Source organism: Malania oleifera, chromosome 6 (genome assembly GCF_029873635.1).
Source record: "Malania oleifera isolate guangnan ecotype guangnan chromosome 6, ASM2987363v1, whole genome shotgun sequence".
NCBI lineage: Eukaryota > Viridiplantae > Streptophyta > Magnoliopsida > Santalales > Ximeniaceae > Malania > Malania oleifera.
The window spans coordinates 106,424,434-106,439,460 of NC_080422.1; the positions used below are offsets into that span (position 1 = coordinate 106,424,434).

The 15,027-nt window shown below is 36.4% G+C and overlaps 1 protein-coding gene and 1 long non-coding RNA gene across 2 annotated transcripts in view; both read right to left on the reverse strand.

The window, feature by feature from the left end:
* The window catches only part of LOC131157462 (bifunctional purple acid phosphatase 26-like), a 32,395-nt gene extending 18,852 nt beyond the window's left edge, over positions 1–13,543 (reverse strand). Inside the window, exons 1-2 of the mRNA XM_058111644.1 lie at positions 13,173–13,543; positions 11,216–11,443 (exon numbers count right to left, since the gene is read on the reverse strand). Of these exons, the coding sequence (XP_057967627.1) occupies positions 11,216–11,407 (192 nt within the window). The 5' untranslated portion in view covers positions 11,408–11,443; positions 13,173–13,543. The remainder of the gene's footprint in view (positions 1–11,215; positions 11,444–13,172) is intronic.
* LOC131157463 (uncharacterized) lies at positions 909–1,803 on the reverse strand. The gene is made up of 2 exons (XR_009137270.1): positions 1,677–1,803; positions 909–1,561 (listed from the first exon to the last, which is right to left on the reverse strand). It is a non-coding gene; the product is annotated as an uncharacterized LOC131157463 (long non-coding RNA).
* Positions 13,544–15,027: the final 1,484 nt, after the last annotated feature.

Genomic DNA, 15,027 nt, shown 5'->3' on the forward strand with positions numbered 1-15,027 from the left:
ATCAGCTGTATAAAATGATTTTGTCAATTCAAACATCGGGTCAGTCTTCCTCTGGTTTCCTGGCTTACTGAGGTAGTTATTTGTCAGCCTTAAATACTACATCCTGTTACAAATCTCCATGGATAATTGACTCGGGTGCATCTGATCATATGACTGGTTCTTATCAATTGTTTTCATCCTACTCACCATATGTTGGGAATTTGAGAGTAAAAATTGCAGATGGCTCTCTCTCATCAGTTGCCGCTAAAGGAATTATTCCCATATCTGACTCTGTAACTTTAAAATCTGTCCTACATGTTCCCAAGTTATCTTGCAAGCTATTATCCATCAGCCAGTTAACAAAAGAGTCAAATTGTTCTGCTAAATTTGTTTCATCTCATTGTGTTTTTCAGGACCTATCATCGGGGAAGACGATTGGCACTGATAAGACATATGAGGGACTCTACTACTTTGAGGAGGCAAGCTTGAGTGAACTATGTAATACTGCAATTTGTGATTCTGCATCTATTTCTAGAGATAGTGAACTTTTGTTATGGCATTCAAGGATGGGTCATCCCAATTTCCAATATTTAAAACATTTGTTTCCTTCTATTTGTTCAAATAAAATGTCTTCTGAGTTTCAATGTGAAGTGTGTGAGCTTACAAAACACTGCCGTACTTCTTTCCCATCATTCATATACAAACCATCTCGCCCATTTACTATGATTCACAGTGATTTGTGAGGTCTCTCCTGTTCCCTCAAACGCACCAATACAAAATGGTTCGCTACTTTTATTGATGACCATACTCATCTTTGTTGGGTTACTTGCTGAAAGACAAAACTGAAGTCCGCTCCATTTTCATCAATTTTCATTCCATGATTTATATACAGTTCCGGACTCATATTCAAATTTTACGTACTGATAATGGTACGGAATATTATAATATTATTCTAGGAACTTATCTTCAAGAAAATGGAATTGTTCATCAGAGTTCTTGTGTGGATACCCCTCAACAAAATGGGGTTTCTAAACGAAAAAATAAACATATACTTGAAGTAGCCCGGGCATTAATGTTCACTACCAACATGAAAAACTATTTTTGAGGAGATGAAACCTTAACAGCTACACATCTCATTAATCGAATGCCGAGTCGAGTACTTTCCTTTGCCACCCCTCTTCAAAAATTCCAGGAACATTTTCCTACCTCTCGACTCCCCTCCAGTCTCCCGCTGAAAATCTTTGGTTGTACTGCTTTTGTTCATGTTTATGAACACCACTAGGATAAATTGGATCCCCGTGCTGTTAAATGTGTCTTCCTTGGTTATTCCCCTACCCAGAAATGCTACAAATGCTAGGATCCTATCTCAAAAAGGCTGTTTGTTAGTCTTGATGTTACTTTCTTTGAAACCACTCTTTATTTCCCAAAGCCCTCTCTTCAAGGGGAGAAATGGAGTGACGATCGGTTCTCTGACTTCTTTACTATTGAATCTGCGTCATCTGAACCCGTACCACCTATTGAGCCTCCTATTGCTTCATTCCCTGATCCATCTATCGAGCCTTCCATTGCATCACTTCCTGACCTGCCAAACACAACAGAACACTTAACCTCAGGGAGAGATACAGGAAAGAAAAAAAACGCAGACATACTTGTTTACTCAAGAAATCCGAACACAAAGAACAGGGAGAATCTCATACCTGAGGCACCTAGAGCGTTGGAACCGGTGATGGCTCCGAATAACCATGAGTCCATGCTCAATCCTGATCTGGTAATTGAGCTTTCTTCTGATAATCCTATACTTGATGATATCAATTTACCTACTGCAATTAGAAAACAAACCAAGTCATGTACTCAATACCCTGGTCTAAATACATGTCTTATAAAAGCTCGTCTACAGGATATCGTGCTTTTGTCTCAAACCTTGACAAGATGAGAATTCCAAAGAACATTCAGGAAGCTCTAGAATTACCTAAATGGAGAGAGGCAGTCATGGAGGAAATGTGGGCCCTAGAAAAAAATGGAACTTGGGAGTTGATAAATTTGCCAAGAGGGAAGACGCCAATAGGTTGTAAATGGGTCTTCACAGTGAAATATAAATCTGATGGGACAGTTGAAAGATATAAAGCCAGACTTGTTGCAAAAGGATTTACACAAACTTACGGCATTGACTATACGGAGACATTTGCACCAATGGCAAACTTAAATACAGTTCGGGTCTTCTTGTCCTTGGCAGCCAACCTAGATTGGCCACTACAACAACTTGATATTAAGAATGCATTTTTAAATGGCGAGTTAGAAGAAAAAGTATACATGACTATACCACAAGGATTCAGTGGGAAAGGTGAAGAAAACAGAGTGTGTAAACTCAAGAAGTCCTTGTATGGACTCAAACAATCTCCCAGAGCATGATTCGACAAATTTGCAAAAATAATAAAGAATCAAGGTTATCGACAAGGGAAATCAGATCACACCCAGTTCTTCCAATAGTCTGAAAGAGGTAAGAGAACAATTCTAATAGTATATGTTGATGATATAATCCTTACTGGTGATGATACAATAGAGATGGAGAGATTGAAGAAAGTTCTGGCTGCTGAATTTGAAGTTAAAGACTTGGGACAAATGCGGTATTTTTTGGGCATGGAAGTTGCGAGAACGAGAAAGGGAATTAGTCAGCGAAAGTATGTTACTGATCTCTTAATTGAAACTGGCAAACTTGGATGCAAACCCAGCGAAACCCCAATTGAAGCAGTAAAGAGGGTTGAAGACTGTGGAATACCAGTTGAAAAGGAAAGGTATCAGAGATTGGTTGACAAGTTAATCTACCTATCACATACTAGACCAGATATTGCATTTGCAATCAGTGTAGTAAGCCAACACATGCATTCACCAAAAAAAGCCCACTTAGATGTCGTGTACAAGATCCTTCAATATCTCAAGGGATCCCCGGGAAGAGGACTCTTCTTCAAGAAATGTGAAAGCAAGGAAGTAGAAATCTTTACAGATGCAAATTTGGCAGGATCAGTGGAAGATAGAAGGTCCACCACAGGTTATTGCACATTTGTCTGGGGAAATATGGTAACTTGGAGAAGCAAAAAACAGAATGTAGTGGCTCGTAGTAGTGTTGAAGCTGAATTCAAAGCAGTTGCTCAAGGGATATGTGAAGGACTGTGGTCACGGAAACTCTTGGAAGAATTACAGGTCCCGGTGAAATTTCCTATCAAACTCTATTGTGACAATAAGGCAGCTATCAATATCTCTCTCAATCCAGTTCAACATGATAGGACTAAGCATGTGGAAGTGGACAGACACTTTATCAAAGAGAAAATTGAAGAAGGAATTATCTGTATGACTTATGTACCTACCAAGGAACAAACTGCAGATATCTTTACTAAAGGGTTGGGGCGACAGAACTTTAATAATCTCATTAGCAAGTTGGAGATGATTAATATTTATGATCCAACTTAAGGGGGAGTGTTAAAATCCCAAGTATCATTGTAAATAATAAACAAATTAGGAAAGTGGGTAAATATGGGGGATTTGATATTATTCGGTAAGGGGATTGTTTCCTTGTTTAGAATAGGTGATTGTATCATATAAGATTGGGATGTACATATGAAAAAATTATTTCAATGTAATTCAAGGCTTCCGCTTACACATGGATCACATGATTTCATCCATGGAAGGAAGATATTTACACACATGGATAGTTGGATACATGTCTTGATTCACACAAGGTAGGTATACGTGTCCCATGGGTAAATAATTTATATAAGATAGGTACCATACATTTATACCCATAGTTGTATCTTGCTAACGCATCCAATTCATGGTTTTAAATAACGGCCGTTACGTAGCGTAACGGCCGATACGTAACGTAAATCAAGGGCTCCGAAACCGATACGGGCCGATAATGCGGTTCGGAAAAAATTCACAGCCGTAACGGTCCGTAATGGCCGTTACCCTTACGTTACACTCCGTAACAGTCCGTTACGGACCATTACATGCCGACAACTTGCAGAATCTCTTTCTGCTGCGCAGCGTTCCTTTCCCCCTTTCCCGAGTCCCAAACACCCATCTAACATTCAATCTACCTAAATCTAACATTCAAAGAGCAAAAAAACTTACTTGCAGTTTTGTTGGCCAAGCCGCCAAAGCTATAAGAAGGCTTCACGCCTTCACTCCTTCGAAGCCTGAGCTGATCTACTCATCTTCGCAGCCTTCGTTTCCTAAATCCTAAACCTAACTAAGTTCTTTGAAGCTTGAGAGTGGCCGAAGGCAGCTTCATCCGCCAGTCGTCACACAAAGCTTCGAGGCTTCGAGGCTCCTCCATCCTCTGAGTCGCCTCCCCTCTCTCGGTCTCACTCAGAGTCTCAGACTCTCTGCCTCTCTAGCCTCTGCTTATCTTGCGTATGAGATAAGCTTTATTTCAGTAACACTCAACACCCACAGCCACATCTTAAACATTTTATTATGTTTTTTTTTTAATTATAATTTATTGTAAGTTATGTTTGTTAAATTGAATTAAAAAAAAAGAGTAATTTAATAGAGTAAAAAGCTTTAAAATTTCAGATTCATTTAATATGCAAATTGGTTCCTAAACAATTTAAGCATGTCATATTCAGTTTTGATTAACATACTTTTATTCATTCTATACGTATTCTTTCTTTCCTTTTGGTTTCATTGCATATAAAATATATATTATTTTAAAATAAATGACTATGACATGGCATTCCAAAAATATGGAGTGGACAATTTCTCATGTTCTATTTCTATGCTATTTTATATTTGTGAGTAAAACAACATTTTGCATAATTATTTCCCCTAACGGCATTTTTTTTCTTGTAAATTATTATATTCATATACAATATCAATTTCATTTATATGGTATTGCATAAACATTTTTTGAAAGCTGACACCGTTAGTAATAGTATTGTGGTTACAAACTTCCAAGATACAACATTAGTACAAAAAATACTCTTTTCTAGTCTTATGCCTTGCCCATAGATGCAGCTCTTGTTTTTTTTTTCTATTCAAAGATCAGAAATCTCCCACATCTTAAACTTTTTATTATATATTTTTTTTAATTATAATTTGTTGTAAATTATGTCTGTTAAATTGAATTAAAAAAAGAGTAATTTAATAGAGTAAAAAATTAGAAAACAGTAATAATTATGTAAAATAAAATTTTCTTAATTATAAATATTTTTTGTCTTATATTTTTTGAAAAGTAATAAGGAAAATTTAGTTTCATCACATATTTCCTATTTATAAATATTTTTTAAGTTTTAAAACATCATTTTGACCTTAAATTTAAAATTAGGTAAAATAAATCGTTACATGATCTATTTTTTGTTTTTAGTTATCAAATAAAGTAAAAATTGATAACTTAATAAAAAACATTTTAACCTAATAGTTAATATATTAATAATTCAGATTTTTACTAATTACTAGTTTACTACTGGAATTTGTAGAAAAATTTTATTTTAATCCATAAACTGAGAAAATGCTTAAAAAATTAAATAGTCAATTTGTACTGTATGGATTTCTATTAGTGATGTTGTGATGTATATAAAAGTAGAGCAAGTTTTTTCCACCTTTAAAATTACAATGTTAATTTCTTATAGTTATAAATAAAAATAAAATCAAGTTATAAAAAATAATGAAAATATCTTTTTAAAGATAAAGGAATATATTTTTTTGTAATAAAATATCTAATATTTTATAATTTTGCTTATTTAAATATCAAAATAACTTAAACATTACTTATTATTTTTAATCAAATATTATATTTTATTTTTATGTAATAAGTATTTAAAATTAGAAGGACTATTTAGTACTTATTATTTAATATTTACTAAATTACTAATTATAATATTATCCCTGTCATTTTTTTTTAGAAAGGTTGTAACTTTGTATTTTCTCTATGTTTTGTGTAGAGATCATCAAATTAAGTCTATCAATATGTCACGTGATAGAGGAAATGAGAACTTACCTAGTGAGGATATTGGATGGCATTTTGGTACTGCAATGGACGGTAATAGACATGTTATTATGTGTAAGTTATGTGGGAAGGTAATTAAAGGGGGCATTACACGTTTGAAACAACACTTGGCACATAAAAAAGGTCAAGTAACTGGATGCTCAAATGTGACCACACAAGTCAGAGAACAAATGATGAAACATCTACAACAATATGCTGAGAAGAAAAAAGATGAACAAAAAAGGCAAGAAGAAGCAGAAGCCCAAATTAGAGGAGATTTTGAGAATTTGAGCGATAAAGAAGACTTGGAAGAAGAAAGTATGAGATTTGCTCGACAAGAAAGCATACGATCACAGCAACAATGGGAAAAGAGACAAAGATTTCGAGCAAGAACATCTAGAGGGGGTAATATTTATGAAGAGGGAGGTGGCTTTGGCAGTGGTGCTACCAGTGGTTTCAATAGAGCAGGAGCTCGATCTCCAGCATACGATCAAGCTGGAGGTAGTGGACGACAATGGATCAATCCTGATGCCCCTGAAGCTAGACTAAAGGCAATGGATCCTATTTTAGAAAGAAGTAAGAGTGCGAAACAACCAAAAATCAACACAAAATTACTGAAAGGTTTAAGAAGTAAATTAGGAAAAGCAGTTGGAAAATTCCTAATTTATAATCGGATTCCAACGAATGTAGCTGACTCTCCATTTATGCAGCCTATGCTTGATATTGCTGCAGAGGTTGGAAAGGGGGTGAAGGGTCCATCACCCTATGAGTTATCTGAAATTTATTTGGAGCAAGAGTATCAAGAAATGAAAAATTATATAACTTCTTTTGCTGGAATTTGGAAGGAGAGAGGTGTAACCCTTATGTGTGATGGTTGGTTAGGACCAACTAGAAAACACATTATAAACTTTTTAGTTTATTGTGATAGAGGCACCGTGTTTCATAAATCAGTTGATGCCTCTGATGTACCAAGCAGAACAGCTAAATATTATTTCAGGTAATTTTCTAATTTTAATTGTATATGCAAATAGTATTATGAACATGCATGTTTTTAATTAAATAGTAGCAATTATTGAATCTATAATTTCTTTTCAGATTAATGGATGAGGTGGTTGAAGAAATTGGAGAGGAGAATGTTGTCCAAGTAGTAACTGATAATGAACCTACAATGAAGGCAGGAGGAAAATTATTAATGCAGAAGATGCCCAATCTCTATTGGACAGCATGTGCAGCTCATTGCATAGGCCTTATTCTTGAAGATATTGGTAAGAAAAGTAACGTGAAGAAGGTCTTAGAAGATGCAAGAACAATAACCTCATTTATTTACAACCACACATGGACAGTGAATTTCATGAAGAAATTCACAAATAATAGAGAGTTATTTCACCCTGCCATCACTCGATTTGCCACAAATTTCATTGCTTTGACGACTATTGTCAGGCATAAACAAGCGCTAAAGGAAATGTTTACATCTGATGCTTGGAAAAACTCAAGGTTTGAGATGGCAAAATCAGGCCCAGCATATGATTCAAAGAAAATTATCCTAGGCAAAGAGTTTTGGCAAAAGGCCTCTGATATAATTAAAGTGCAAGAACCCTTAGTGAAAGTTCTTAAATTGGTTGATGGTGATGAAAAACCAACCATGGGCTTCATATACAAGGCAATTGATAGGGCGAAGTTGGCCATTCAAAAAGATTGCCGGTTTTACAAAGACTATTGGAAAATTATTGACAACCGGTGGAGTTTTCAATTGCACCAAGATTTGCACGCTGCTGGTAAGTGTAAATCAAATACAATTTCTTATTATTTTAACTTTTAAATTATGCATAGTTGCATTACAAAACTATTGATTAATATGTTTCTAAATTTAATTGTAGGGTATTTTTTGAACCCACAATTTCTTTATGGTGCCCCACCCTCTCCTGAAGTTGCTAGAGAAGTTATGGATGGAGTTAAAAAAATGATAACCAAGTTGGTACCCGATATAGATACTCAAATTCGGGCTATTAATCAAGTAAGTATTGGTTCCATTAAATTGAATATTGAATTGTTCTAGTATTCTGTAATACTTTCAAGAATAATTATTAATACATCTAATTAATTAATTATATTTCACAATCATCTTTTTTTAGTTGTTGCTATATCGAGATAGGCAGGAGACTTTTGGAACCCCGTTGGCTCAAAGGGCAGTGAAACAAACAAATCCTGGTAAATATGGCTATATAGCTAAATAATGGAGAATGACTCTATTTTCTCTCTCTATGTTCAAATTTGACTTTTGAACTATACGCTATACTAACATAAAACTCTTTTTAATTATTCATGCAGCTGAATGGTGGATTCATTATGGCTTATGTGCTCCTGAGTTCCAAAGAATAGCAATCAGAGTTCTTAGCCAGACCACATTAGCTTCGAACTGTGAGCGTAATTGGAGCACCTTTAGCCTCATCCATACGAAAACAAGAAATAGATTAAAGTACATGAGACTACAAAAACTTGTTTTCGTACATTACAACATGAGGTTAAAGTTAAGACGTATAATGAGAAGAAGCCAACGAGAAATTGAAGAGAGTTTCAATCCTATCAATTTGGACTACATTTTCGAAGAAGATGATGCTTTAAGTCAATGGTTAGAGGAGAGAGACACACCACTACTTGACGGTCAGGACAATTCAAATTGGTTAAATGAAGAAGTTGGTGGTACTACAGAAGGAGGTGATCAACCACCAATAAATGCGCATGATGATTCAAGTTCAAGCCCTGAACGTACACAAAGTGATGACAATCTTGGTTTGAGCCCACCAAGTGATGATGATGGTAATAGAAGTGCTGGAGCTGGGGTTGGGGGGGTGGCAGTGGTGGTGGTGGAGGCGGCGGTGTAGAATATAATTATGGATATGACACAGGGACATCATTTGCAAGGGGTATACATCCTTCTGATCCTTATGGACTACATGACATACCTGAAAATTATGACTTGGGTATTCTTCCAGGGAACCAATCTTCACAACCCAGGAGAAGGAGTGCTCGTGGTGACCCTAGTGATTCTACTGAAGATTCATATGGTGTGGTTCGTAGTTTTGGCGACTTTGGTTTAGATGATTCATCATCACAATCATATGGATCTCATCCAGCATATCCACATTATGCATCTCGTGACTCACATTTTTATCCTAGTGGATCAAGAATCTCAGGATCTAGTGAGTCTTCCTCTACACACTACCCAGAGCCAGCCCCCGCCCCAACTTATGAACATTATTCAGGAGGATTTTCATCACCAATACATTTTCAAGAGCAACAACAAAATGACACAAACTTGGGTTTATTCAACTATGTATTTCCACAAGGATGGGGAGATAATTTCCCATCCCAATCTCAAGATACAGATGCAAATTGTGAAGACCCTCCACGTCATTCTTTTTGGTGGTGACATGTATTATGTTATAAATTTGTAATATTGTATAAATGTATTTTCAACTATTTATTGATATTTGATATTAATCACTTTTTGAATTCATGTATGTGTAATGTGTATATTGAGTAATGAATCTATTGATTCATTTTTAGTAACTTTATGACTTTAATTAATTGATTCTTACATTTCTACATCTTTTTACTCATTAAAGTAACGTAAACTATAAAAAAATATGCTTTTTTTCGTAAACAGCGCACTAAAATTAATATAAAAATCATAATGCCTATTAAAAAGCATTTGTAGGTTGAATGAAAGTCTTCAAAATTCATTAAAAATCATGTATTAATAGATTTCATGCTTATTTTTCGATTTTGGCATGGTTGTGCATGCGTGAAAAAAATTCACGACCGTTACGCCCGCTTCCCATTACGTAACACCCACGTCTCCCGCGACCCGCGACACCCGCGACCGTTTCGCGACGTTACCCGCGACCGCAATTTCAAACCATGATCCAATTACAAAAGTGTTGAGCAACTAAGAAATGAGAATCATTTGTCACAAGATTGGCAGTTCTCCTCTTAGTTCAAGGATGGAATAGTAATTAGTTGATTATTCTCTCTCATACGACGTGATGCAAGGAAGATGGTCATCATGAAAAAGAAGTCTCTAGACCTAGTTCTTGATAGTAAGCAATTTGGCCTCCTTAGAATGACTAAATATCACAGGGGAAGGAAGATCTCTATCTTCCTAGAGGTGGACGAAATCGTGTGGCTCCTCGCCTCCTAGAAAAATTTTTGAAGTTGCAGAAAGGAGAGGCTCTTGCCTTCTTTGTCACTTCATCACACGAGGAGCAAAGAGAAAACCTTAATGCTCCAACTCAAGTAGAACAGACTTGGTAAGTTCCTCACACTAACGGAGATCAACCCTAGAGGCTTGCAGTACCTAGTTTTTTCTAGAGGGCTTCAAATCAAATGGATGGAGCAAATTATTCTCTGCAGTGGCATAGCTGGGAAGAGGTGTGATCCCTAACCCGAAATCCAACTCCAAGGCTACGACCACGAAGCAGGTGTCCTCGTTTGAGTTGTGCCACGTGAAAAACCAAGAGAACCTCTCTCTTGGAGTAGCCTCAACTCCAATTCCCTTGGAGATTGAGTGCTCCTGTGCACATTGTGGTAACACCATCAGCCTCGCTCTTGTTGTTGTAAGAAGACTCAGAAGCTAGAGCTGGAGCAGACAAGTGAAGACACACAATCCTTAATGCAAGTCATTCGACAAGAGCACATGGGAGTGAGTCATTTGTGTCAAAATTACCTAAACCACTTTCCACCATAAGGCAATACTTTTGGGTCACAAAGACTTGTTGGAGTTATTGTATAAATCATTGATACACAATTCGCACCTCACCGGCCTTCTAAGCAATTAATGTCCTGGTTTTCTGGACAACCAAGCCATTTTTCCACCACAAGGCACCTTTTCATTCATTTATATAAATAGGACCATAAGTTTCCTTCGCTAGAAAAGTGATTAAGTTTGCTTCACTACAAAAGTGATAGCACAAGTTCATGCTCCAGTAGAAGAGTATGGTACAAGAATTCAACACTAACTAAATTCAAAATTCTTAAGACTTCTTGGCGATAAGTACAATGCGCTGACTCTAGAGCATGGAGACAAAGACTAAGCCACGGATGATCGAAAAGACATGCCAGCATAGGAATTTTTAAATTTTAAGATTTACATGATCATGACTTTCTGCACAATCTCAAGTCTTTACAAAGAATTGGCAAAGTACAAAACAAATAAATAAATCCACACTTGCAACTAAAATTGGAAAATGTTCTTACTTGCTGTGGTGCATTGTAACCCTTTGGAACTGCAAATATTTCATGGTCAAGTGGGATGTCAGTTGATGGCCACTGTGACCTGATATATGTACTTGTGATCCCTCCATATCCATACTTCACACAGCTCAACAAGACGAAGGACGTAAATAAGAGCTGAAGCAATGATGACTGCATTCCAGTGACCTCAGACATGATTCTGAATCAACCAGCCAAAAACAATACAATTTTCTGCATCCAAAAGGAGAAAACATTTTACCTGTTATGAGGCTAATCAATTAAAAATATGTTAATATATTCATATATCATTAAAACATTTACATTGGGTTTGCTTTTGCATTTCATATTTTAAAAGAATATTTTGTTCATTTCTCTATTAACAAAAAAAAATGCAAGCAATAAGACAAAAAAATGAACTCCAGATTGCAGGACAACTGTAGGGTTGTAGCAGACCAGATGTGAACAAATATTCAGTGGTTCCGGCAGTAAGGAAAGAATGAACCATTTAGTAAGCTCCATTTGTTTGCACACAATTGCCTCTCTGGTCTCTTAATGGTACAGAATTGAATGAACTGTCTTTATTGGCAAATGGTCCAAAATTCAATGATGGACCTCATTTGGAAAACCTCTTAACTGGTGTTGACTACCTCCAATTGAACCAGATATCTTTCCATCACTGATTCAATAAGAGATGCCTGTCTATTCAAAAGGTTGTGTTGAACATTGTTGCCCCAAAAAAATGTAGATTCCACAAAACTCCATGATTCACTTCTCATCTCTCAAACCCTATCTTATGCAGATCAATGGCAAGTTACTAAACAACTGAATAATCCAGCATTGAGATTCAAACACTGTTCCAAATATATCATTTGAACCATATTCATCATTCAGCGCTTACGCTTAATTTTATCAAAAGCCCCCTACAACTGCCGTGTTTAACTCAATTAGATGATCCTAATGTTAGCTTTAACCAAATCATGCCAAATTGCTGAATTGAGGAAGCTTGACTTTCAAAAGGTTTGTGGGGAAAATGTTCCAAGAAAAACGGTAAACACTCATCAGGTCAAGCTGAGTTGAATTTTTTAAGGAGTTACAGAGCAAGTGAAGCCCATGAAAATGGTTGGTCCAATATTACCCCTTCATCTTAGAATAGCTTGGGAGAACCTGCTTGTAAGAATGGATGATTCACTCTGTTTACTCCATGTAATTTTTGACAATGCTACAATCATCAGTCGATGCAAAATGGTTCACATAATCATCTCTCTTTCAGCAATTTCCAATAGAATGAACAAAGGCAGTATTTGTTGAAAAAAAATTAGGTAGCATGGTCCTCTAGTCAGGCCTCCTCACCCAGCTCCATACCATGGTCCACCAGTCTACATGTGGACCTTACCAGGGGAGATCTGACATTCTGACCTACTGTTTGGAGTGATTTCATTGGACCGAGAGGCCTGCCCAGAAGACTATGCTAGTCCTTCAAGAGGACCTAATCTTTTCTCGTGTTTGGGAGCATGGATTTAGGTCTTCGATTTGGGTATTTGGGTTTACATGGATTTGAAAATTTCCAAATCCATGCTCCAAACTTTATGCTCCCAAACGCAAGGAAAGAAAATTTGGAGTTGCAGATAGCCCAAGTTTTTCCAACAACCAACTGAACCTTCTAATTCTAATCAAAGTCAAACCAAGCAAGCATGACCAAGAAGCAAACTCAACAAAACTTATGTTTCATAACACAGTTTAAGCGAAGGCATCATTCATCTGATCGACAGAAAACATGTATGGTTTGCTTTTTTCATTCTCAAGAGCAATCCTTTGGTATTTATTACTTGTATGTAAACAGTTGATCAAATAAACAAAACCCAGTTCAGTTAACATTTGGAGAACCCAAAATAAACAAAGCCAGTTCAATTGAAACTCAAAGAAAACCCAAAAAACAAAAATAAAAAAAATAAAAAAATACCTTAGAACAAACTTCAGCCGAACAATCTTCCTCCTTGTTATGGATTAAACCATCAATTGTCGATAAACAAGCAAAGAACAAGCACCTTGAATCTTTTGCGGGACATGGGGGAAGAAGCGGAGTGTTGAGGGCTGTGCACGGAAGGAAGGATTTAAGCAACATAGCCATGGTTTGAGGCTTCAAGTGACAGATAGCCGTTTGTCGTGTAGTAAACAGGCTGATTGAATAAAAATATTCTTGCGGGAGATTGAAAAGGATCGGAGTATTGATGAACAAAATTCCTCTTATAAAAAACTATGAAAAAGTATTAAAAAAAAACACATTTCCCAAAAAAAAGAGGAATATGTGGATGCCACATGCTATTCAAAAAATATTCACGTGGGGAGCGTCACGGAGGTAGATAGGTGAGGTTGGGATTTTGGCGAGATTTAAGTGGAGCCATATAATATAAGATATTAGTATTATAAACTTATGTTACCTAATTATTTTATAAAGTTGTACATGAGATTTTCACTTGATAGGATTTTTCATTTAACTTTTTTTGTAGTTATCAAATCTTTTTTCTCATTTCAAAATCTCCTCACTTCTTTCACTTTGACTCAAAAAGTAATTAGAACCAATTCAATCACCTTATCGTAAAGTATATCTTGGTAATGATCAACCTTACAGTATTGTCGATAAGGAGACGGTGAAAATCAAGATGAATGAGTCAGTATGGAAGTTGAGAGATGTTAGATATATTCCAAACCTAAGGAAGAACTTGATTTCAGTTTGTCAACTAGCAAATGAAGGATATGACATAACTTTCATTGGTGATAAATGGAAGATTTCAAAGGGTACACTGATGATTGCACGAGGTAAGAAAAGTGATACTCTTTATGTAACTCCTAATGCATGCATGTCTATTACAGTTGTTACTAGAAATGATGATAGCAACATATGACATCAACGACTCGGACACATAAGTGAGAAGAGACTCAGAGTGATGCACTCAAAGGGTAAGTTGAGTGATTTACAGTCGGTGAAAATTGACACATATGAGAATTGCATATTTGGGAAATAGAAAATGGTCAGTTTCTAGACAAACATCAGTACTCCAAAAAAGGAGAGACTTGAGCTGATTTATTTTGTTGACCTTATTGGTCACGCCTGGTTTTGATTATAACAAATACTCATTGTATCTAATGAGTATTTGAGGTTTTGTGCAGGAATTAAGAATGATAAAATCAAGATGTGCACAAAGCAAAAAAAGCTTGAAACCAATTTATAATTCAGCATTGTAATATATTTATATTGGTCTGTAATAGTAAGTAGGTATTTGGTTTGTAATAAGCTCACACACATCACATGTATGATTTACTACGTAAGCTCAAACAAACCATGAATGAGAAAATGACCATAGAAAGACGTTGGGGTTTTCCCTTGGTCGACCGACACCGGACTTTTTTGGTGTCTTCAAATTGGACCCCAAGTGCCCCTAGGACACTCACACTTTCACATATATTTGTTAGGCACTTCAATAGAGCTTGTTTGCTTCAATAAGAGACCGAAATGCACACACGATGCACTTTCGGTCGACCAGCCAAGCCAGTTCATTTTGGCCTGGTCGACCGAGACACCCTGGGTCAAAGTTTGACCACCCGATCGACCAGCAAAGGTAGTTCAAAAGGCCCTGGTCGACCGAAACTCCCTGGGGTCAAAAGTTTGACCAACTGGTCAACCGAAACTGGTAGTTCAAAAGGCTTTGGTCGACCGAAACCCTCTTGGGTCAACCGAGAACATTTGTTCTCCAACTACCTGGTCAACCGAAGGGTTCTCGGGAGAATTCCCAGCGGTCTGATCGACCGAACTAGGC